General features: G+C 38.5%; 3 protein-coding genes across 3 annotated transcripts; all 3 read left to right on the forward strand.

Annotated features, from left to right (window-relative positions):
* The first annotated feature begins 1717 nt into the window (after positions 1-1717).
* serpinh1a (serpin peptidase inhibitor, clade H (heat shock protein 47), member 1a) lies at positions 1718-6705 on the forward strand. Its single transcript, XM_058411832.1, has 5 exons — positions 1718-1856; positions 3556-4154; positions 4225-4323; positions 4420-4652; positions 5081-6705. The coding sequence occupies exons 1-5, from the start codon at positions 1804-1806 to the stop codon at positions 5381-5383; spliced, it is 1287 nt and encodes a 428-aa protein (XP_058267815.1). The 5' UTR covers positions 1718-1803; the 3' UTR covers positions 5384-6705.
* A 2945-nt stretch (positions 6706-9650) lies between these two features.
* LOC131366878 (tsukushi-like) lies at positions 9651-10979 on the forward strand. The gene has a single exon (XM_058411833.1). It carries the CDS (start codon positions 9651-9653, stop codon positions 10689-10691), a length of 1041 nt encoding a protein of 346 aa, XP_058267816.1. The 3' UTR covers positions 10692-10979.
* A 901-nt stretch (positions 10980-11880) lies between these two features.
* On the forward strand, positions 11881-20331 carry acer3 (alkaline ceramidase 3). Its single transcript, XM_058411834.1, has 11 exons — positions 11881-12029; positions 13631-13741; positions 14662-14714; positions 14846-14898; positions 15706-15787; positions 15915-15950; positions 16362-16420; positions 16557-16658; positions 16757-16861; positions 16955-17000; positions 17817-20331. Exons 1-11 carry the CDS (start codon positions 11927-11929, stop codon positions 17868-17870), a joined length of 804 nt encoding a protein of 267 aa, XP_058267817.1. The 5' UTR covers positions 11881-11926; the 3' UTR covers positions 17871-20331.
* The last annotated feature ends 5113 nt before the right edge of the window (positions 20332-25444 follow it).

The following is a 25444-nucleotide window of genomic DNA, read 5'->3' on the forward strand; positions in this document are numbered from 1 at the left end:
CCAGATGGAGAAGCGCGATTCGTCACTCCAGAGAACGCGTCTCCACTGCTCTAGAGTCCAGTGGCGGCGTGCTTTACACCACTGCATCTGACGCTTTGCATTGCACTTGGTGATGTATGGCTTGGATGCAGCTGCTCGGCCATGGAAACCCATTCCGTGAAGCTCTCTGCGCACTGTTCTTGAGCTAATCTGAAGGCCACATGAAGTTTGGAGGTCTGTAGTGATTGACTCTGCAGAAAGTTGGCGACCTCTTCGCACTATGCGCCTCAGCATCCGCTGACCCCGCTCCGTCAGTTTACGTGGCCTACCACTTCGTGGCTGAGTTGCTGTCGTTCCCAAACACTTCCACGTTCTTATAATACAGCTGACAGTTGACTGTGGAATATTTAGGAGCGAGGAAATTTCACGACTGGATTTGTTGCACAGGTGGCATCCTATCACAGTTCCACGCTGGAATTCACTGAGCTCCTGAGAGCGACCCATTCTTTCACAAATGTTTGTAAAAACAGTCTGCATGCCTAGGTGCTTGATTTTATACACCTGTGGCCATGGAAGTGATTGGAACACCTGATTCTGATTATTTGGATGGGTGAGCGAATACTTTTGGCAATATAGTGTATATATATTCATTAATTAAAAGTTCTCTCGTGATACTTTGTGTGTGTGTGTGTGTGTGTGTCCTTTGAGACTCTTGGTGTTCTATAAAAACAGCGCTTTGTGAGTATAATGCACTGCCGTTTTCATGTGTGATGACACAGATCTGCTTGTGTACACTGACCTTTTGTTGCAATCGAAACACTTTCATGCCATTTCTTCTACTACAAAATCAGATTTCTACCCTCAGGTTCTGACAAACAGAAGCTTGTTCCTGACAGTGTAATGAGACAAGAAAGTTTGAAGCATGAAAATAATGTCAAGTGTTTGGGTTAGATCAGGAAGTTAGACGTTAGATGAGAAGCACATCCCCCAGTGATGAAGGGCTGCTACAGACGTGGCAGTGTGGAGGGAGGAGGTGGAGGAAGAGGCAAGAGGGAGGAGATAAAGGCTTTAGTTCAGCAGACACACACACACACACATTCCTTTAACTTTGTCACCCGTTAGAACATGTCCATTAGCCTTCATCCTTTTTTTTTTTTTTAGGACAGGCGATTTTCTTCAACACCAACACTAAAGATAAAAGTAATAACTGGATGAACGATGAGCAAGGAATAATACATGACAGTGTTTTGTGACAAGTAGCTAATACTGTCCAATAAGAGTTTTCCAATAAGAGCATGTCCTAAGTGTTTTATTTCTCCTTATACCACAGCAATTAGCTACAGCCATTTCTTTTTATTGATAATTGACCCATCAAACTTTTTATCCATTTATATATACAGCAAGTCCATGAAACAAGTTTCTGTTATCACTTATATTATAAGGCTATAAATATGAGATAGAGTCAGATAAATGTAAAAAAAAAAATCATTAAGATACTCAATAAGGTTAAAGCAAACATCTTCTTACACTTACACTTTCTTAGACTTACAAGATCGTATTATACTCTTGATCATTTTGTGACGCCATTTACAGAAAATCTGAACTTGTGAGACTTCTGAGCAACTGAGATCTATTCAGGCCATTCGCCATTCTCAGTCAGTTTCTCACAGCATTAGGACCTGGAGGAGCAAGCTCATTTTCCACCGTAACCGGAGCTTGGGGGCGGAGGGGATTTTTTTTGCCTGTCCTCTTGGAAAACGCAATCACGACTGCTCATTTTAACACCCATTTCCAGAAGTTTCCTCGCAGTGCAGGACAGATTTCATGCCGTGCAGTCCGACAAAAACAGAGGAAAAGACAGTCTCCTGTACAGTAAGGTAAGAGAAACTTCTCAGCTGAATGTTTTAGCAGACATTATGCAACAGGAATGGCAATTCTTTCTTCCTTAAATGGTCTGGAAATAGTTGGAGAAATTGAAAAACGTTCTTTGGTGTTAAAAAGAGGGATTAAGGCACTGCTTGAAAGCTTCAAAGCAAATCATGAAGGAGATAAACATGTATTTAGTGTTCGAACTGCGGTAAGTTTTAAATACTTTATGCACATTTGGTCTCACTCCGTGTCTGGTCATGCAGGATTGTAATTCATCTGCTTCACACACTCATAGAATTAAAAGTACCTTGTTGCTGGGGTGAAAACATCACATAAATCTTTTTTACCTATCTTTTAATCTAACTACATAGACCGCTGATGAAGCTCAAGTTAAAAGATTGGGAGTTTGGAATCTTTGATTCTGAAAAAGATGCAACATTGGTTCAATTCAATAGACTAGGACTTCAGCTCCTTGCCCAGCTTTAACTTGTGCTTTGTCTGAAGCTAGAAGCTTGATGTGTTTCCGTTATCTCCAAATCCTCAAACCTGGTCGAATATTCCTGTGATTAGAGCGCACGTATCCTGCACAAAACCGTCATTAATTCTTTCAGATCTGTGGATCAGTCTTATATGGATATCCTACAGCTTGATATTGCAGACTTTCTGTCACAAATCTCTGTCCTTCAGTCCTTTTAGAAGGATGAAGTGAAAAAAAAATGTGAGCTCAGCAATCACAGCATCTAATCACATTTAGCTAAGCTTGCATGTCTGGCATGTGTGAAAATGGGGTCTGTTAGCTAAAAGATGAAAAGATAAAAAAAAAACCCAAACATCTGCTTTTGTCTGGATTTACAGCCGCTGACGTGGCAGCTATGTTAGTATCCTCACTTGATGTCAGCTCAGGCTCTCTGGATGGAGCTCAGCAAGCCTGTAATTACATGCTACGGCTATATGAAATCCAGTACTGCTCAGCTCAGGCTTCAGTGGGTTAAGGTTTATTTTAAACCTTTAAATAAAATGGTCCAAAACAATAACAAGATTTTGTTATGATTGTTATTAAAGTTGTGCTATTAAAAAATAAATAAATAAGAAAAAACATCATAAATAGAAATTTGAAGATAAGAGCTTTAGAAATTGTTGATGTTTTTGATAAGTAGTCAATCATTCTTTGTCATATAATAAGCAAAATAGGCTTATTAATATCACTTAAATAGAGGTCAATAAAGACAAAATACAGTGCTAAAAATACTGCATTTTTACACAATAATCATATAAAGAATCTTATTTTTGACTAGTTAGGTTACTAATTCAGGACACAGTGTCTCTATTAGCCTGTGCTAGGTGGTGTATGTAGCTACTTAACACTGCTTACTGTGTTATTTTTTTGTGTGTATGAACAGCAAGCCTCAAATCCTTCAGCCGTAAAGCCATATATGAAGCTGATTAGGAGCAATTTGTTTTATCAAGGCACAAACCAAGTAGACCACAAAATGAACTATAAACAAGCCATAATTAAATCACCCATAAAGGTGGTTCTACCTTAAAAGACCTAAAAAAAAAACCCCTCTAAAAACAGTTGATTTTTTGTAAAAATGCTGAGTTATCAATCCAAGTGCACTGAAAAACACTCTTAGGCTAGTAATGTAAAGTAATGTTTAAATAAGATTTTGAACAGATTTTACAGCCTATCTGGTCTGTTTCTCCCAGAGTAAACACAATCTTGAGAAGCATGTGGGTGAAAATCCTGGTGAGTTTGTGCCTTTTGGCCAGTGTCAGAGCAGACAAGAAGCTCAGCAGCCATGCCACCATTCTGGCAGACAACAGTGCCAATTTAGCCTTCGATTTGTACCACAACATGGCCAAAGAGAAAGACATGGAGAATATTTTGATTTCCCCTGTGGTGGTGGCCTCCTCACTTGGCGTGGTGGCGCTTGGTGGAAAGGCCTCCACAGCCTCGCAGGTGAAAACAGTCCTCAGCGGGAATAAAGTAAAGGATGAGAATCTCCACTCTGGCCTGGCTGAGCTTCTGAGCGAGGTTAACGACCCTAAGGAGCGCAACGTCACCTGGAAGATTAGCAATCGGCTGTACGGCCCCAGCTCCGTCAGCTTTTCTGAGGACTTTGTGAAGAACAGCAAGAAGCACTATAACTACGAGCATGCCAAGATCAACTTCCGTGATAAGAAGAGCGCCATCAAAGCCATCAATGAATGGGCTTCCAAGTCTACTGACGGCAAGCTGCCTGAGGTCACTAAAGATGTTGAGAAGACGGATGGTGCCATGATCATCAATGCTATTTTCTACAAACGTAAGTATTTCTTTAAATTGGATTTAACAAAACCCAAAATTCATCTAATTATCTCACACAACCCCAACAGCGCACTGGGACGAATCCTTCCATCACCAGATGGTTGACAAGCGTGCCTTCCTCGTCCATCGTTCATACACGCTGTCCGTACCCATGATGCACCGCACAGGTAGAACATACACCCCACGAAGATATTATTGCTAATATATGCACATAAATACGTACACAATGAAACAACTCATTTAACTTGGCTTTTATCTTTAAGGTATCTACGGCTTTTACGATGACAGCGCCAATAAATTCTTGATCCTGGATATGCCACTGGCTCATAAGAAATCGTCTGTAATGTTCATCATGCCCTACCACGTGGAGTCTCTGGAGAGGCTGGAGAAAATGCTGACGCGTAAACAGCTGGACATCTGGCAGTCTAAGATGGAGCAGAAAGCCGTAGCCGTCTCTTTACCAAAGGTCAGCATGGAGGTCAGCCACAATCTGCAGGTAAGAACACGATCAACAGCTTCACCCTCCAGTACACCAGTTCCAGCATGGTGGGTTCTTCAGATGTCCTTCTTCGGGAACCCTTAAGCATTCTGTGGATAACATTAAGAGAGTGGATTTATGAAATAAAAACTTACTTGTTTGTCCAGAGGAACCCTAAAATCCTCTATGCACAACCCTCCATCAGGGAGTTTCATCAGTTTACAAAGTAGCTACAAACACTTACTTTTGGTTATATTCGGTTAACTTGGTTCATTCGGATGAAGGTTTTATGCATGACTTCCCTTTCATAGAGGATTTCTGATAGGACACCTTTGGAACACTGAAATTATTTAACAATCCAAAGAACCCTTGAAGAATCAATGTTTTTTTTATAAGTATAGATGTTATTTAGCTATTAAGATATTGAGATTTCTAATCTTCTGCAGAAACATCTTGGAGAACTTGGTGTAACCGAAGCTGTGGATAAAACCAAGGCTGATTTATCCAACATCTCAGGAAAGAAAGATCTTTATCTGGCCAATGTCTTCCATGCCTCTGCTTTTGAGTGGGACATTGCTGGCAACCCTCCAGACACCAGCATCTTTGGCACGGACAAGGTGAAGAACCCCAAACTGTTCTACGCTGACCATCCGTTCCTCTTTCTGGTGAAGGATAAGAACACAAGCACCATCCTCTTCATCGGCAGGCTGGTCCGGCCCAAAGGCGACAAGATGAGGGATGAATTATAACTGACTCGCAAGGCTGAATTGAATTGTAAGGATAGCCTGAGCAAATGTAGGAGAGGGAAAGTGTGTGTGTGTGTGTGTGTGTGTGTGCGCGCAACATTTTGACTGAACAAGCAGAGGACTGTTACCTCAAGAGGACATTCCAGAAGATCTGTGGACCACCACCTGTGTGTGTGTGAGGCATGTTCTGTCTTGAACACACACACACCATGTTAGACACAAAGTAGTGTGTACTCAGACAAAGCAATCCAACTCAGCAGAAAGGGTGCTGTCAACTGTTGTTGTTTTGTTAAATGTGTCCATTCAAGGTTTTACAAACGTTCCAATAAACACTTCTGTGAATATTCTAAAGACAAGTGTGACATGATGATGTCATCAGAACAGTTCTGGTGCTGTTCCAATAGTGTTTAAGTGCCCTTGTTTTCTTCCCCTTTACAAAAACTCAAATTTTGTAGTTAAAGTCATTTCTCTGGCAATCCGTATTTTCATCATATTATGTGCAAACTGTCCTGTTGATTAGCTAGCTAGCATATTACCCACTTTTAAAATTTCCTTTAAGTGCTAGCATGCTCATGGCCTAGATTTCTATCTAACTAGCAGAATATATATGTTTGTGCTCAGCTTCACATTTAGCTTCATCCACCATATTTGCTCTTCTGCAGAGGAAGTTGCATCAGACTGCAATGACTTTTGGGTAAATTTTACTTAACCATGGATCTCCCTCGGGTCTTCTAGGGCTTCACATGACCTAATAAAGAATTGGAGCAGCTCTGGAAATGACAAAGGGGATTCCCTCAAGGGGAAGTGGATAAGGGCGTGCTAAAAACAATATTGCAACACACACTTGCTATGTCATCGCGCTTTCCTGCAGAATCCATTTTTATTTATGCAACTTTTACATGCCTGTCAAAGCAGGAAGGCACTATCCTTCAGTGTCAAAAGTAGGCAGCACCATCACATGACGACATATAAAAGTATGATGTCGGAGGTACATCCTTTTACAGCGTTCTCTCAGGGTTTTAGATTTTCTTGTACATGCCTGTAAACCTTGCTGAGTCACACTATATGAAAGACGATCTGGGTTCGTGAAATATCATTTAATATCTGAAGGATTTTTTGCAAATATTTCACAATGTACACACAGAGTACATTCCTGTCGACCCTCAGATACACCTCTGTGTCTGGCCTGGTGGCAGTCCGCACTGAAATTGCTCCTCTGCACTAGAAATCCTGTGATTGACGGAATTTGTTGATCGGCCTAGCTATGAAATTGTTTTCCAATAAATTGTCTGTTTTTTCCAATAAAATCTGCACCACTAAAATGCTTTTATTTGCTTTTATGTAATCTACATCACACTAAGTAAATCTTTCTTACTTCTTTCAAAAGCTACTTTGTCCCAGACACATATAACAAACATTTCAAGTATCTAGATTTATATAGCATTAGTAAAGGTACTGACAAAGGTTAAGATGAAGCTCCTGAAAGGATGCTGACATCATTTCCTGTTATGCATCCTCATGTTCACAATCACAGAGAACCTAAAACAATAGACAGGCAGGAAAAAATATCATATACTGTACATTTTAATCTGGGAAACTACTTAGACCCATGAACGGTGGCAGAGTAAGAAGCATAAAAGAAATACAGCAAAAGACAAAAACTGCTGTTTATTATCTTTAACAAGTGATATATAATATACAGTGTGGATACTGTGTGATAATAATACATTCATTTGCTCTTCTGCTGTTTCTAAAGAGAATCGCAATGATATCTTCTCTAGAGAACCATAAATGAAAATAATTTGAATACCTAATGGGTATTACCGCTTATATTCGATTCGATTCATTTGTTCAAGTGAATCGGATCCTTGCGAATCATCATGGATGAATCGGGTGAATTATGAATCGTTTGATTAACAACACAACACGGTGTACGTAAACGTCCTGCATGAATTTTTAATAGTTATTTGTCATTATTTAACCCTTTAAACAACCTGTTTTCACAGCAAAAAAATTTTTATTACAGTTCAGTGTAACTGCTAATAATGCATGCAGTAAAACACGTTTCTTTTCAGCACCTTAAACTAAAACAATGAAAGTAAAAAGAAGGATTTTTGGTGAAGAAATACCTTCGATTTATTCATGTTTAAGAATCGATTTGCCTGATCGATTCCAATGAGAGTCGACTCTCGCAAATCAAACTTCTTTAGTAAACCGAATGAATGGAGTTGGGATGAGTTTGGTGTCTGGTGACACCTAGTGGACATTATCTTACATAACAACTCACTGTCAGTACAGCTTTCAGTAAAACCAGAAATTATTTAGATTTTGTGCGGTTTAATTTTAACTAATCTGAATGTAGGTAGCATTCATATTCATATTCATATTCACTATATGTGTGTAGCATTAGTCACACAAGTGGTGGGCCGTCAGGGCCAGCAAGGCCTTCTCTGCTGGCCTAAACAGCAGTGATCTGAATCACTGACTTGCAGTTTAATATATTTAATATATTTTTCCATGAATGTGTATTAAATTATTCCCAATAGTCTATTCTCTACATTTCATAGCTTTTCTCTTGGTCGAGGCTGCTTCCAATAGTGTATATTTATGATAAGAGTATTTATCCAATCATATTTCAGAGTCTGACATCATGTGTAGCCAGGGTGAAAGAAATCTGCCTTAAGGCCTTTGGAATCAATAGTGCAGGCCCCGTAGCTTAAAATAAGTGGCAATGAAAATGTTACATTAACCAGTCAGATTTCGAGTTGGCGTCACTGGTGCTATCTAGCAGGCATATGATTACGTCAGCAATTTCCCGTCCTTTGATTGGATAATTGGAGTAGTCAGAGGCTATTTTATATATATATTTTATATATATATTTTAACTCACAATGGCTGACAGAGGAGAAGAAATCAATTTGGTCACAGACATCCTTACAAATGCATTTTCAAGGCAGACCGTAATAAAATTGACTATTCCTTGTGAGGTGTGAAATACTGTAGCCTAATTTCTTTTTTACTTTGCTATTTAACAGTTGATTAGTATCTATTGCCGTGGTGTCATAATGATGGTATAGAGGTGGATTAATTCAGGAAAGATTCAGTGAAGGCCTAGGTGTGAAATGCACGGCCCGCCACTGAGTCACACCATGACCAGGAGTCTCTCTAAGCTTTTCATAGTCAGCCTGTTTTGCTTGTTGGTGAAGTCTACATGTGTAAATACATTTTCTTTTACTGATATAGTCTCATTCAGCTGATTTGAAGCTGATCCTTCTGCTTAGAAAGCTTTCCATTTACACTGATTTACATTTGGTCTGTGGTAAATAAACGTGAGAGAAGAAGATTAAAAAACAAACAAAAAAACCCCACACAGTACTGGTTATTTCTTGACATATTACCAATCCCATTCCTACACTATAATAATTTAATTATAATCATTAGAATCAATATGCTTTAATTGTATAAAATAAATTTATATGAAAATAAAGCCTGTGAAGGTTTTACAGACTTAGTAATACTTAGTCCAATTACAGTATAATTGTGTCCAAGTAAAGCTTCTGTGTGTAATAAGTTACATGTACCTCTATTTTACAGTTTATCTACAAAACAAAGTTCCAACCAGCTAAAATGTTTGCATCTCAGTTGACATCGTTTAGTTAATTAAATTTAATGTGTTTGATGGTCTAACAACTTAATGTGTAGCTCAACACATTAACAAGTGATAATTAATTTATGAATGATCCAAATTAACTCTCAGTTTGCTGAGTGAGACAGTCATGAGATAATGAGATCAGGGAAAGATATCTGTTTTGGGGGAAATTACCAACATTTAACAAAAGTATAAAACATCATTCAGAAAAGAAAGAACCAGATACACAGAAACAACCACATGATGGAGAAACACAACATTTATACCAAGTTTTTGCTAAATGTGATCACAGGAAAATTAAAGGCTTAGTTGATTTTATTATTTTAAAGTGTGTGTATGCAAACTCCAGCACTTGGCTATATGAAAATCCAAACCCACAGTGCTGCAGCTCTGACAATTCAATTTGCATGTAATCCTGTTGTATCTTGGCTTCTGCAGTGAGGCCCAGGAAACTGTCATTGCTGTGTGATTAGCAAAAAAGCTGTCTTTGTGCTGTCATTTACACTCTGGTGTCAAAGAGAGGCGTTAAATTGAACAAAAGGCCTGAGCCACTTTCATCCGCTCCGTGCCCTCAGGTATATAAGGGCCATTAAAAGCAATCTCCTGTTTCATCCCAAGGCGATGGCCTTCCTCCTGGGAGGATCAGTTGCTGCATTTCTTCTTCTCCTATTCACCACAGTGAAGACGTGCCATCTCGGTTGTCGGTGTGAGGAGCAGAGTTTCGGATTGTTCAACAGCTTCAGCCTGACCAGAGTGGACTGCAGTGGACTGGGACCAAACATAATTCCGGTTTCAATTCCTGTAGAAACTTCTTTGCTGGATCTTTCCTCCAATGGAATCCGCTCTATCGAAGGTGCTGTCCTCTCTGGGCCCGGATACACCACCCTGTCTAGTCTCAACTTGAGCAACAATCTTATCTCTGTCATGAATGGAAGCGTTTTTTCCAAATTGCGATATCTGGAGACACTAGATCTGAGCTGGAACGCCATCAAGGTCCTTGTGGAAGGTTTTTCAGGACTTCCTCTGGCCGAGGTAGATCTGAGTCACAACCTAATTCATGAAATCGACCTAAATGTCTTTCGAGTCCAGGATCATGGAAGGCCTTTCAGTGTGGATCTGTCTTATAACTTGCTGAAATCTGTTACGAGAAGTAAACTTTCACAACCTCTCAACATACAGAGCCTTAATTTAGCAGGAAATGAGCTGACATCCGTGCCAAACCTGCAGGACATCTCTTTATGGTTTCTCACCCTGGATGATAACCCCATATCTGTCATTGATGAACAGAGTTTCGTTGGATTGAAATATCTCATCCATCTTTCTCTCAGCTTAATGCCTGACTTACAAACCATCAAACCTCAAAGTTTACAAGATCTCCAAAACCTACAAGTGCTTGACCTTTCGAATAACAAAAGACTTAAGACATTGAGTGCAGAGGTTTTTCATGGCCTTACATCACTGCAGGAGCTCAATTTGTTGAACTGCTGGCTCACGTCTTTGCCGGCTAACATCCTCCAGCTCCTCCCAAGCATTAAGAGCATTGCCCTGAGGGAAGGAGTGAACTGTTGGAGGATCCAGAAGCAGGAACGATTTCACAGATTTGTCCGACGGAGTGAAGCTGAGGCAGCTCTAACCTGTGATGTGACTGGTGTAATTTTGTGAGAAACAAAAGAAGACTCTTCGCCTAGTTTGTACCTTAACAGTATTGTGAATGAGTTAGTTGTCTTAGTCTTTTTGATGATGTCTTATTACCTTATACATAAACGATTTGGTTACTTTTAACAAGTCAGACAAAGGCTTTTTTTGCAGGCAGAAACGAGCTCTTTTTTGTAATCGTTGGTTGTTCGTTTCTCATGTAAGGCTCATTATTGCAACCTGGGTGGAGGAATTATCACATGAATCAACCTGCATACTGAACCCAAGCCATTTAGAAAAGAGGCATCCACCCAATTCAGGGAGCAGCTCATACTACCTCCTAGTATGTACACATCACTTTAATTACGCAGGTAATTTGAGAAAGAATTATAATATCTGTGAAATAAAATGCACTACAATTAAAGCATCCAGTGTCCGTGTGTTTTTTTTTTCACACTTGTGATTATGTAATGCATTCTTGCTTTGCAGAGTTCACTCGAGGTATTTTGGTATGTCTTGAGAGAAAAGATAAGTCCAGAGTCGAAGCAGCGCCTCGCTCTACTACAAGAAAGATGCAGGAAGTTAAAGATCTTGAATTGTTTGCGCCACAACCTGCCTGGCGTCAGCCTGAATACATATAATCCTTCTCACTGAGATCATCAAGATACACCTCATTCTTTTGTTTCCTTTGGTATCTTTTCTTGTCAGGAAACTGCTTTGTTCAATATGTGTAAAATGAGGAAAAATCAATTTTGTATTCAGTTAATCCTGATCATTGTGGCAGTGGATCCAGAGCTTGTTCCCGGGAGACTGGGTGTGAGGTGGGAATAAGCGATAGATTGGATGTGAGCCCATTACAGAGAACTGTATACACACACACACACACACACACACACATTTCTTAATAATGAATTGTGGATCCACCTACTTCCTTGTTTTTGGTGAATGGAGGGAAACTGGAGAACTCAGAGGAAACCCACACAGAGTTCAGGTCCAAACCCTGGAGCTGTGAGGTGGCCATGCTCCCTGCGGTACAATTATATTTCAATTAACTTATTAACATATTCACACTTTACTTTAACATGAATTACAAATAATATATTCCCGGATTGTACCGTTTTGTTGTGTGTTTTGCAAAACGACCAGATGCACTGTTATCTCACCTGTTCAAAGAATACGGCTTTCTGATTGGCTACTCTTCCGAGTCCGTTAGTACACGCCCCTCCTCCATTGCAAGCGGAAGCCCCGCCCGCTTTCTCATCATGGCTCCTGCGGCGGACAGGCAGGGTTACTGGGGCACTCCGACTTCAACGTTGGACTGGTGCGAAGAGAATTATGTCGTTTCATTTTATATCGCGGAATTCTGTAAGTGCAACACGAACTATCCGTGGTCTGTGTTTGCTTGTTTTTTTGGGTTGTCGAGGAAGCTGAATTACGACAGCTAGCTAGCAGTAAGAGAGAGTGGTCGGTCGTCCGCTCGCGCAGCCTGGGACAGCTCTGGACAACTCCCCGCTAGCAAACAATCTTAAACCGTAAACACTCAGGACACAAAACCTTCATTTTGATTATGAATCACGTGACATGGTGTAAAAATGACGAGCGATAACATCGGGGAAGAAATCTGTCCTCCTGAATGTCGGAGTCTTGTGAACGTTAGATTATCGGCCGAATCTAAATAAAAGTCTTATTGTAAACATAGTGCACTAGGTAGTGTACATAAACTATTATTTCGTGTGCTATGTAGCGTACTTGTATAGCGAATGGGAAGCCATTTGGAATCATTCTTCATAAGACAGTCTTTTAAAGCTACAGTCTATTTATAATTAATGATTATAACAACTCTCACTAAATTGAATAATTCTTATCAAGTGTTTCAGCAAAATGAGTTGTATACCTTCCTATTGACCTTAGTGTTGTGGACATAAATATAATAATATATCTCATTTCTGAGAGTTCTGTTAACATATTTTGATTACTCATGCTGTACTAGTCTGGGGTTTGTCCAATCAGATGTTGTGTTGAGTGTATAAACCCCACCCAAACGTGGGGGTGTCTTGATGTACAGGGTCGTCTCGTTTCTCGCACCCCTAGGTTCATTGATTTTTGTTGTTGTTGTTGAACAAGCAGAAATGTATAGTAAACAGAATTGTTTGTTATGTAAATCTATCATGCCGTCTCACACTCTTACTTAATGTTTTATGTGGAAATACATCAACATACAGAATGAAATCATGGCTTTCAGGCCTTTTCATAATGTTCCTTTAGTTTCGTAGGTTAGTACCTTTAAGATGTTTAAGTCTTTAATTTTTTCACCCTCAGCAGTCCACAGGCCCTTTTTATTGTTGCTCTATGTGTGTTTGTGTGTGTGTGTGTGTGTGTGTGTGTGTGTGAGAGAGAGAGAGAGAGAGAGAAAGAGAGAGAGAGAGGAGCTCACCGTTGACTTAAACAAACCGAGTGTCTGGAATGTGTGCTACTCAGTAAAATTGGCCATTTAGAGCGGGAAAGGGACAAAAGACAATCCACTGGGACTCCACTGTATTGCTTTGCATGAGCTGGCTCTCGGTATGCTTCATTATCAAAAGGTACAATAGCCGATGAGTGCATCGTCATTGCATGGCAATACCATGAGAGAACAACAGAAGACTTTAGAAAAATGCATTGCTTATAGTTTAGTGTGTATGGGGGATTCTGACTTACATCCACATGACCTGTCAGGCATGGACAAAGCATAAACACGTTAATTAGTCCAGAAGTGAAATCAGAGCAGCTCAGGCCCATGTTTCTCCTACCCAGAAGTAATTTACTCATTCAAAACACCCCAGCCAGCATGATTTGCCTCAGAGGTGTGACAACCTGATTATGTGCACCAGTACAGATTTTTAGAAAATAAGCAGGTACTTGGAACAACGGTGCATTAAAATCACAGTCACTGTACTCATTTGTTGTATTTGTTTTTCTCTTTACAGGGAACACAGTCAGTAACCTGATAATGATCATTCCTCCCATTTATGGAGCGTTACAAACCTTCAAAAGTGGATTGGAGGTCCGCTACATGTTGTCCTTTTTAGGACTTGCGGGTAAGCGTGAACAAATCACTAAATCTCTTAAAGGAAGTTGTAGAGCCTTTATAAACGCTTACACCACCTCAGAGTTCTTGAAAACGTGATGAATTTTCTATAACAGCGGCTCTGACAGTGGTGTGGCCTGGTACAACAGGTTTATATTAATGCCCTCGCTCTAAAATGTTACCGTTTCCATATCAACGACTCATTCACATGATGGATGCTTCACATTATTTATTTCAGTCTAATAATCATAAAAATTAAGAAACGTGTTATTTTTATGCAAGATTTCTTGATCTGCTGAAGATTTCTGCAAAGAGATATTAATTTAACGTTTGTGGAGAGAGTTTCCAGTGTCACCCAAGTCTTCCATCATGGGAATGACAGGAGTTTATGCATCACGGTTTCTCAGTTTCTCTTTTCTTTGTAAACTGATGTGATACAGAGTGTCAAATGTAACTGTAAACAGATAAAAAGTACAACGTGTCGTTCTTTAATTAGTAAATCCTGGCCAAATTGCTGGACATGCAGTTATTGGAAGATAATCAACCTTTTACAGCAACACACCACGTATTATCTTTAGTTAGCTTTATTAACAGATTACAGAAAGGGAGCGGACTCTATCCCTGTGTTTCAGCACTGTTTATCTACACACCCTCTCATATTACGGATGTCATGCAGGCGTGTGCTTGCAGAATAACGCAGGAAGGGTGTGTACACACACAAACACACACACTCGAGCTTGGCAGCCAGAACAGTGTAGTCAATATGATTATCATGAGAATTGTTTATTTTGATCTGTGGCATTACTCCAGAGCACACAGAACCCCGAGGGTGTGTTTAAAGACGGGGCAGAAATGCAGGGCATGTCTGAATAACATGCATGTGTGTGTAAAGCAATTTCACATGAGAATATTTTCTTCTTATTGATCCAGCTGTTGGCGTCGGTTCTTGGTGCTTCCACATGACCCTTCAGTATGAAATGCAGGTGAGATGATGAGCTTTTTCCACAATCAATACAATATTTTTTTCACGCTGATGCTTTTAGCTCTACAGAGAGCTTCAGCAATTATTTAGCGAATCTTCACATGCTTCTCATATCACGGTTTATCTTTACAGTTGCTAGATGAGCTGCCGATGATTTATAGCTGCTGTGTCTTTGTTTACTGTTTGTAAGTAAATCTTCTGCTTCTGGATTCTCAAATTCGTTCTTATTATACACTGATCAGCCATAACATTCTGAGCACTGAGAGGTGAAGTGAATAACACTGATCATCTCCTCATCATGGCACCTGTTAGTGGGTGGGATATATTAGGCAGCAAGTGAACATTTTGTCCTCAAAAATGGGCAAGCGTAAGGATTTGAGCGAGTTTGACAAGGGCCAAATTGTGATGGCTAGAAAACTGGATCAGAGCATCTCCAAAACTGCAGCTCTTGTGGGGTGTTCCCGGTCTGCAGTGGTCAGTATCTATCAAAAATTGTTCAAGGAAGGAACAGTGGTGAACCGGCGACAGGGTAATGGGCGGCCAAGGCTCATTGATTCATGTGGGGAGCAAAGCCTGGCCCACATGGTCTGATCCAACAGACGAGCTACTGTTGCTCAGATTGTTGAAGAAGTTAATACTGGTTCTGATAGAAAGGTGTCAGGATACACAGCGCATCACAGTTTGTTGCGTATGGGGCTGCATAGCCGCAGACCAGTCAGGGTGCCCAGGTGGTCATAATGTTATGCCTGGTCGGTGTATATACTTTAGGCACAGCAAACTAGTGTGATATAGTATATTTTATTTATACACTTCGATCTTGGTAATGTATCTATGCTTACAGTAATAGTAGAAAAAACTCAACCATCTCATTAGCAAGCTTTTATTATAAACACTTTATAATTATAATAAAGTTTCAAAATGAGAATCTTCTGTATTGTGTCGAAGACATATTATTAAAATAATTAATAATGCAGTTTGACCGTTTTTCACAGATATGAATGCTTCAGGCAAGAAAATGCAGTTAACTATTTGCCAATTGCACTTCTCCTCTTCTTCAGTATTACGGTCAGCGTGGTAAGAAGGCTGCTCTGATTTTTTTTTTTAGTTTGATATAAAACACAGATGTGTGTGTTTTAAGGTAAAAATGATACATGATTTGATGATTATAATCTCCTCCATTTTCACGCCGTTTCTCATGTAGGTGTATTTGCAGTGGAAGGAGCCGGTATTTCATCAGGTAAGCCGTGAATCCGTTAACATTCGGTTCCTTCTGTCAATAGGGTGGGGTAATGGTTATGCTAGGATTTGGGTCCTCTGATTAAATTAAAGCTAAGTGGACTTGAGAGAGAGCTACCTCGGTCATATTGCTTAAGTGAAAGTCCTTCCAAGCTCTTTTACGCTTAAGGATAAAAGCGTCGCACCCAAACAAAAAGCGGAAAGACTTGATGACATTGTAGAGCCGGTTATGTCTGAAGGCATGCGCCCAACGCTGGCTCTGATAAGAAAGCCTGACACCTGAGCATGTAGGAGAGCTTGTGTTTGTTTAGTCCTGGGTGCCTGGCAGAGCATGAACGATCAACACACTTTTTTGGGCACTGCATAGACAGTGATGTCCTGCTTGACCTTTATATTCTTTTCTTTTTTCTAGGTCATGTACGCCTTTCTGGTGGCTTTCTTAGTGTTTCGGTCTGTTTTCATAGTCACATGGTGAGTATGTGTATCTGGGATGTTTCTTATTAGTCATCATTAACCTGTTAAAGGCAGAGAAACCCTCAAAGATTTTTACAATTATTATTATTATTATTAGTTAATTTGATTGAAGTGTGTCATCTTCTTGCCTCAGGGTGTATCCATGGTTGAGAGCGCTGTGCTACACATCATTATCCGTCTTCCTGTTGGGTTTTGTTTTATGGAACATTGATAATATAGTCTGTGACACTTTAAGGTAATTAATGACAGATTTACGTATAGATTCTTGCAGCTTTATTTCTGTGTTAATTTACACTTTAAATAACAAACACTGCGTCTGTGTTGTTCTTACAGAGCCACGCGACAGAGGCTGCCTCCCGTAGTGGGAGCTGTGACTCAGCTCCACGCATGGTGGCACATCCTGACAGGACTCGGCTCCTACCTGCACATACTCCTCAGGTACTCCTCAGGTCTCGTTTCAGATCTGTGAACTTTGAAGCCATTTTGATTGCAAAGAATGTTCATAGTTTTATTCTTCCTCTCATAATGCAGCCTCCAGATTCGGACAACATACCTCAAGTACAGACCGAAAGTAAAGGTGAGTGCTGCTTCAGCCAGTCATTATCTGCTGAAGGAGCCAGATATCAATGCCATTCCTGCTGAATCTTCACTTGTCTCCTGTTAATCCAGACTTATCAGTTTCATTGTGCTCGCAGTCTGAATTCTCTAAAGAGAACAGATGATCATTCAGTACACTGTATCACTGGATACGGCTGCTGGCACACCACTGTGTATGCACTTAAACCTCCTTTTTTGTTAAGTAATTATGTATCTATTCCTGTTTGCTGTTTTTTTTCTGTCTAATTACTTTGTCTGACTATCCACACATCTACCAGTCTGTCTGTCTACCTGCAAGACCTTCTATCAATTCAATTGTCTTCATTTAACTGTCTGTCTGTCTGTCCTCATCTCTCTCTCTCTGTCTATATAACTGACTGTTTTGACCTTTTGTCTGTCTCTCAATTTAACAGATTGTCTGTCTGCATAACTGAATGTTTATTAATTTGTCTGTCTGTCTGTCTATCTTTTTATTTAATTGTCTGCCTGCCTGTCTACTTAACTGATTGTCTATTTATCCATCCATCTGTCTGTCTCCTCGTTGAACTGATATGTCAGTATACTTCATGGAAACTCCACATCTATCTACTAACTGATAACTGTCTGTCTGTCTCTCATTGTCCTGTCTGCTTCTCTGCATTTCTTTCTCTCTCCTTGTCTACTGATGTATAATTTATCTACCTGTTTGTTTACCCTGTCTCTCTCTCTCTGTATCTCCTAGATACATTTTCAGTCTGATTCTCTAGTCATTTCATTCACTTCATTTGGTTCATCCTCTCATTCTTTGGCTTTGCAGTTTGTGTGTGGCATTTGGCCCTTGCTGCACATCGAGTCCGAAAAGATGAGTTGAATGTGCGTTGTGGGGATGAACACGGCGGTGGATCACGGAGCTCGGCCGCTGCGAAGCCCGGCCGCTCTCCTCCAGCCTTGTCAGGGACCTGAGCAGCAGCTGGACGTACCCACAATCAATCCCCTAGTTCAGTTTGCTGAGTGTAGTTTGGAGAGACTTTCCCTGCTACGGAAAAGCCTCAGTTTGTGTTGATTAATCACTGATTTAATCAGAGCTTTGTGGAAGCAGATAGCACTCCCTTGATTTTTGCACACCACTGACATACTTTACCATCCGCTGCCTCACACACTCACTCTCATGAGAGGCTACAAATCCTACGTTCACACTAACAAACAGCAAAATAATGACACACTGTTGAGTTTCTATTTACGGGCGTGATACAGATATTCAGACGTTACGGAAGAGCTTGAAAGGAAAGGTACCGGAGATCGGTTTGTCTCGCCCGTGAGTGCACAATGCTATAGTTAGCTTGCGTCATGCTAGTGCAAAGCTTAGCGTGTAACATATAAATCAAAAGCGATGTATAGAAATCATAGATTATTCATTTTAGTGTCTATCATTTCTTATGGGAACTAAAGAGACTTGGTTGCTTGCTAGTGTGAACTCAGTGGGTAACGGATGGAGCAATATGTCAGCGGGTGATTTTGATTTATTTTTACTTTTTTATTTATTTATTTTTATATATATCTACCTAGAAATTATGTCAAAACTTGATACTGATTGATCCTGATATTGATACTGAAAACCATATCGAATCATTAATCATATATATTTCAGCTCTACAGCATAATCAAGCTATTGCAAATCATTTTTTTAAATTCAGTTTAAGGATCATAGAAGGGGAAAGTAAAAGGGGCTTGAGATTAGATAGCTTTATGGTAGTAACATGAAAAAAGTCAGATTAAAATCAGGAAATCAACTGGAATTTTTATTTTTTTTTTTTTTTAAACAAAACTGTATTTAACCTTTTTCTTTCGGGTAATGGATCCACATCTTTGAAGGAATTGACTGAATGAATTAATTTCACTTTGTGCTACTTTTCAGAAACTACTATGTTAATGTTTTCTTAAGAAATCTAAGGGCCTTTGCATTATTTCAAGTAGGGATGCATTGATACTGGTATCTGTATCAGGAATCAGTCAGATTAGGAGATTTATTCGTTAAAAATAGCTGGCCTGGTTGTTTAAAATGAGGACAGTGTGGTGTGAATCGCACACGCAAGAAGACACGGATCCTTTACAGCATCTAAACGATTCACGGCTTGATTCACGATTCATTTGTAATCACTCTCAACACCATAACATTTTAATCTCAGCATGAGGAGTTCATTTCTAACAGCACACAAACAGAGCTGAGTAAAATGTCCGACACATTAAGTATTAAATCTAATGATTAAGATAATAATGAAGATATCCATCGATGCATCCCTAATTTCAACCTATGATGTTTTCGTTTATGATTGTCGTGTAATTATTGTTACTTTTAATTTATATGAACTGCTTGCTCCCATCGTTTTTTCCTCCTGGTGAGGCATTTTATGAAGGAAAGATTTCTAGTGAAGTACGGTGTAATTCCTGTGGGGGAAAAAAAACAGACAAATTTAGTAATATATCTAATTCGTTCTTAAATACTGCATAGTAAATGATACTAATTTGGAAAGTCATTTAGGAAAACAGTTCTTATGTCCGTTGTCAGTTCTCTACTCTATGCACAAACATTGTTTGTTATTTTTACAGTTTGGGAATTTGGACCCAACATCAGCTGCACGTAAAGGGAATCTTGCTTAATCTCATGTTTCTAAGTAGCACAGAGCTTCAAAAAGCACTAACTGCACAGCGCCTGTTCATATACCAGGCTCCTGTCTTACCTCCTGCTGAAATCACGTTCAGTGACTTGAACCTCAAGTGTGAAACGCTGGAAATTGTGATTATAAATGTATAATGTCTACGTTTTTGTACTCGTACAGTGAATATTTGTTGTTACAGTGGTGTGTTTTACTTATTCATCTATATATCACTGTCACTATATGAAGCTGCAGTGTAACATAGAACACATATATATATATATATATATATATATTGGTTAGAGTGAACCTGCTGATATCAAGGGTGCCTTAGATTTAGTCCTAGTGTTATATTTCCACCAGGACTTTTATGTTGCCATGTTTATTTATATGACCTTGCTTCGATGTCTTGAATGTCAAACATTAGTTTTCATGAGTATGTGTAAATCTCATCCTCCTAGTAGTGGTGAAGGCAAAAAGAAGAAAGAAGGAATTACTGCCAATACTGTTCCTGTGCCATCTTTTGACAGCACTGACTGACCACCTGACTTCCTTCTGTAAAATCACTGAACGTATCGTGTCGAAACCACAGCACATCTTCCTTCCTGTAAGCGTTTAACCACTGAATGTTGAGTCATTTCAGAATCATGTCATTAAAGTTGATGTAGTTGGAATGTTGCGGTGAGTCTTTCGAATTCTTTTTGAATGTAATGTTTACCAAGCCTGACAAAATGATATCCGTCGAGCACAGAGCTGAGTCGTTTAAAGGTGTGACCATGGAGTTTTCATTCCGTAACCTTCTAGTCACAAGCACAAACACTTTAAAGTAAAACCCATATGTGAAAGCAATATATTAAGGCACGTCTTGTTCAATCAGCAGATCATGTGATCATGAGCTTCAGAAAATGTTCACATCAAACTTTGGAGAAGGAAAAAATCTTCTTGATGTTGCTTTCAGGTGGCCTGATTTTCAGAAGCTGCTCATGTCCTGGGATTTTCAGCCTGTAGAGTTCACACAGAACAGAGTAAAAAAATAAGCAAAAAACTATCAGTGTAGTTTTGTGAATGAAACCTCTTGTTGATGAGAGACGTCAGAGGAGAATGAACAGCCTGGTTCAAGCTGACAGGAAGTCTATGGTTACTGAAATAATCATTCTTTACAGTCAAATTGAACAAAAAAAAACATCTCACCACTGAGACCTCATCAAACCTTGAGACAGATGAGCTACAAAAGCACATCGGGTTCTACTCCGGTCACTCAAGAACAGGAATCTGAGGCTATATTAGACACAGGTTGTCCAAAATGAGACAGAATGACCAGGTTTGTTGTGGGCAAAAATGCCAAAACATTTCTGAAATAATTAAACCACCAACCAGGCCACTGATATCACAATTTTCCCTCTTTCTGATCTCTGATATAAAGCTTAACTGAAGCTCCTCACCTGTATCGATCTGCTTGATTTTATTTATTTATTTATTTATTTTTTGGCAACATGGCTGTCTCAAAAAAATAAATAAATAAATAAAATTAATTACTTTAAAATATTTAATACTTAAATTATTATTATTATTATTATTACTATTATTATTATTATTATCATTATTATTATTATTATTACTATTATTATTATAGATAGTCATGTGTGTGCTATTAATAATCAGCAGAAAGAGTCATTCACATTTCACAGACTTTGTGGTTTCTTTTTATAGATTGTTGTCATTATCAGCCTCATGCTTCCTATTAGTAATCAGGGGATACTGCTGGGTCATACATAAACAACTCATCATGACATTATGTCTGTGCTCTTTTGAACTACTAACCCCACAAAACAAAAAGGAAATGTGACAGTGACTGGGCAAAAAACACTAAAACCAATGGATAAGATTGGCTTGTAAAATATTATACAGTCCAAGCATACAGATACAGTAATCATTTTAGCTAAACAGAGTTTTAGTGCTATGATTGTCAGTTTCTCAAACAGCAGCAATAGCGACATGGAAAGTAGATATGTAAGAAATGAAACACTTCAGGATGTCAATAACAGGAAAATCATCCAGTGACGGATTTTCTTTTGGCAGTCCAGAGTTATTTGGTATTGATTTCGTTAACAGTGTATCCTGAAGTGCTTTATTCCACTCATACCACACCAATTTTCCATTGATTACAAAATAAAGATTTACTTTTTAGTTATAGCACAACAATGTACTTCCTGTAAGATGTTACAGTTTATAGCAGCGTTTTCTTAAAGATAATAAAGCTAACCAACCAACCAACCAACAAACAAAACATTGTATGATACCAAGAAACCTTACTGTCTGTTACAAAGCACTGACCCTGGAGGCTCCTTCTATACATGATTTTAATTATCATTATAATGATTTTAAGAGCAATAATTCTTAGAAAAGCTTCGACCAACCATTATATTACTGAATGTGTAGATACAGTACCATGTCTTTTTAAATGCACAGGTTTTACTGTGTAAAATTAATCAATAAATCTTTAATTGTAGAAGAGAGAATCTTTACAGTGACTTCATTTCAGACTACTCTCATTTCCGAATTTGAGCACTAGAGGGAGTACAGGGTACATATTATTATCAGAGTTCAGAAACCGTGTCCATCTCCACTGCTGCACAGTCATAAAAATCACTCACTTCACAATCACAGTAACACAGTTTACCTTCCTACGTTCACTTCCATCAGGGTGTGAGCTGCAGCTTCTGTCCACATAGAAATCATTTTTTATGAATTGTTAAACAAGATATTATTTCAGCTCAGATTTGCAGTCTAGAAATCTCTCAGGAATCCAGCATCTGTTTTTTTAAATATACTTTAAAATAACAAAGTTTTGTTTGGTACATACTGTATTTATTTTGATGAATTAAATTCTTCTTATTATTAACTAACTGGATCTATTTTCCAGCAAAGCCTCATAAAGGGGTACAATTCCCCAACTCACAGTACATCCACAGCATCCAGTGAAGAGGTTTTTGAAATACAGAGCAGTCTGGAATTATTATTTATTGTGTGTGTTTGAGTGTGTGTGTGTGTGTGTGTGTACTGTTTATAGCATATTTGCATAATTGATCATTTATCAAGTGATGTTAAATTCTGTTAAATTCAGAGTGGTCAGTAGGTGTTGATTCATTTTCTGTAAAAGCAGATCTGACAATAGAGCATTGTTTCTTGTTTTAAATATATTAACCCACTCCTTCTTATAAATTTGTGTTTCTATAGTAACACTTCGTTCACAAGGACACTCCAGTTAAACAGATTAAAAATCTGTGATATGCCGAAGTTTTTTATAATGAGACATTGTCTACATTTAAGGAGACAATGTTTTATTAATGAGAGCATTAACTGTGTTGAGGATGTTTCATGACATTAAATGTGACTATAAACAGATACAAATAAAGACAAGTCATTCTAGTTGCTGGTATATAAGAGGAATAATAACTTTACATTGAGCTGCATCAAATCACATCACCATGTCATTAATGTTTTTTTCCTTTAGATGATGTCTGTATGTGTTTTATTTCTTCTTCTTCTTCTTCTTCTTCTTCTTCTTTTATTACTATTTTTTTGATGATGTGATTGCAAACTTGCGTGACATTACTAAAAATAATTTTAGCCAGCTTGCATGTCAGTTAGTCAGACACAATTATGGTTTTTTTTTTTTTTTGGTAACAAAAACCCCCTTAAGCCAGACATTATGTTACTAAATTATTAACAAGCCAGAGAGCGACACATCCGTCAGGAGACCTGCTCCTGTGTGGCCTGCCAGCAAATCAGTTCAAACCCGTCGAGTCCATCTTAATCCTTTTGCCAGTAAACAGGAATGTAAACACTGAACCACAGCACTGCCTGCTGCAGGATTTTCCACTTGAGTCCTCAGGGAAAATCCAATCGTGTCACTTAATCACATCCGTCTGCTAATTTGGGTGTGTTTGATGTGTGAGGAAGCGTAAATGAAACTTATTTTAAGTTCACTTTGTAGTATTTCCAAGTCTCCCAGAATTTGAGCAATACTGATTTAGTGAAAATTGTCCTTTAGTGATTAGTCCAGAATTTTTGTGTGCAATCTGAGAGGTAACAAGGTTCAGCTGTGGCTAACTGCATTGGTATTGCCAACGATTCAGACTTTGCCATTATGCCATTACAAGATATTGATTTTTTTGAGAGTCTGGGTTTTGTGTGAGATTACCAGAGTTGAACACGCACACACTAAATAAAAACAAATAAGTCTTTTGACAGCATCAGCTCTTTTCAGAAATCTGGTGTTTACTTAAATGATTCTCTTTACAACTTGCCTGACTTCCAACTTATTTTGGATGAAGGTCTACAGAAAAACAACCTGAAACTCTTACATACTTATCTTCTTGTATCAACAGCTATAATCATATATGGTCATGGGCAAGGCTCCAACTATGTAGTCATTTGTTTCACTCAGTCATCAGTTTGGGGAAAATCCATTTACACCCACACTTACATCCCACACACACACGCACACACACACGTACACACACACACAACCTCAATCAACACCAGACCTGTAGGCACATATTACCTCTGGGGTTCTTTTACAGCCTTCGTGGGATTATTCAAAACTAAAAATGTCCAGATAACATTATTTGACATCATCCATTCATGCGGTAGCTGAATATAATAAGTAGCTTTATGTACACTCACTGGCCACTTTAATAGGAATACCTGCGCACTTTTTCATGCATGCAGCAGTCTGATAGCGGCAGTGCAGATTTAGTTCAGGAGCTTTAGTTAATGTTCAGATCAAACATGAACTGGAACAAGGAAATATTGTGATTTCAGTGACTGTGACTTTAACCCACAGTGTCTAGAGTCTCTAAAGTTTACACAGCATGCAAAAACTTTCTTTATCCTGATATTGCTTTATTATCACTGATACAATCTAATCTTTGCAGCAATGTTTGTATTGGATTGTTAGATATTTGGATGTCTCTGGGCCAGAATTCAAGAAGCAGAAACCCCAATTTATTGGAGCTTTAAAATAATAAATAAGTTAATACGTAAACAAACAAACAAACAAATAAATAAATAAATGAAGGAAGAAAGAAAGAAAGAAAGAAAGAAAGAAAGAAAGAAAGAAAGAAAGAAAGAAAGAAATACAATAGTCACCTTTTATGTACAGTAAAGCTTTGTCATTAGGTTTCTGTAGATTTTTCATGTTTGAGAAGAGAATGTTTACGAGCAACTGAGATTTTATAGCTGCTGTAATCTTAATCTCTGTACAGTTATCATTTCCAGAGTGCAGCATCATAATGGATTATTTTTATTTTAGAGCTAATGAATTTGATTAATCATAGTGGCTCCATGCACAGATTCTTAAATATCTGGCTTGTGTTCACAGATTAAGGAGTGAATAAATTCATAAACATAATTTTTTGGTAAGCATTTCATGATATCATAAGGCGAAATCTGATTTAGATGTTATCAGGACAAAAGGGCGTAAAATTGGTTCAAGTGTGTAAATAATTAATGTGACTGTAAACTGTAAAAGATTCAAATCATTTAATAAACTAATTAATTAATTAATAGGTTGATTCAATTATTTAATGATTACACCAAATAGTTATACAACTGTATTATTATATAGCTAAAATGAAATAGATATAAATGAAATAAATATTGACTCCCCCATGAGATCCTGCACAATGATAACCAGGATAAAGTGAAGATGAATGATTCATAAAAACTATTTTTGTATACTTTTTCCCCACAGTCATCACACATCACCTTCCAGGAAGACTGTAAT

This window comes from Hemibagrus wyckioides, linkage group LG16 (genome assembly GCF_019097595.1).
Source record: "Hemibagrus wyckioides isolate EC202008001 linkage group LG16, SWU_Hwy_1.0, whole genome shotgun sequence".
NCBI classification, from domain to species: domain Eukaryota; kingdom Metazoa; phylum Chordata; class Actinopteri; order Siluriformes; family Bagridae; genus Hemibagrus; species Hemibagrus wyckioides.

Coding starts and splice junctions, on each gene's coding strand:
- serpinh1a (XM_058411832.1), top strand. CDS start 1,804: ATGCCGTGCAGTCCGACAAAAACAGAGGAAAAGACAGTCTCCTGTACA. Junction 4,155..4,224: donor CAATGCTATTTTCTACAAAC/GTAAGTATTTCT, acceptor CAACCCCAACAG/CGCACTGGGACGAATCCTTC. Junction 4,653..5,080: donor AGGTCAGCCACAATCTGCAG/GTAAGAACACGA, acceptor AATCTTCTGCAG/AAACATCTTGGAGAACTTGG.
- LOC131366878 (XM_058411833.1), top strand. CDS start 9,651: ATGGCCTTCCTCCTGGGAGGATCAGTTGCTGCATTTCTTCTTCTCCTA.
- acer3 (XM_058411834.1), top strand. CDS start 11,927: ATGGCTCCTGCGGCGGACAGGCAGGGTTACTGGGGCACTCCGACTTCA. Junction 15,951..16,361: donor AGGAGCCGGTATTTCATCAG/GTAAGCCGTGAA, acceptor TCTTTTTTCTAG/GTCATGTACGCCTTTCTGGT. Junction 16,421..16,556: donor TCTGTTTTCATAGTCACATG/GTGAGTATGTGT, acceptor TTCTTGCCTCAG/GGTGTATCCATGGTTGAGAG.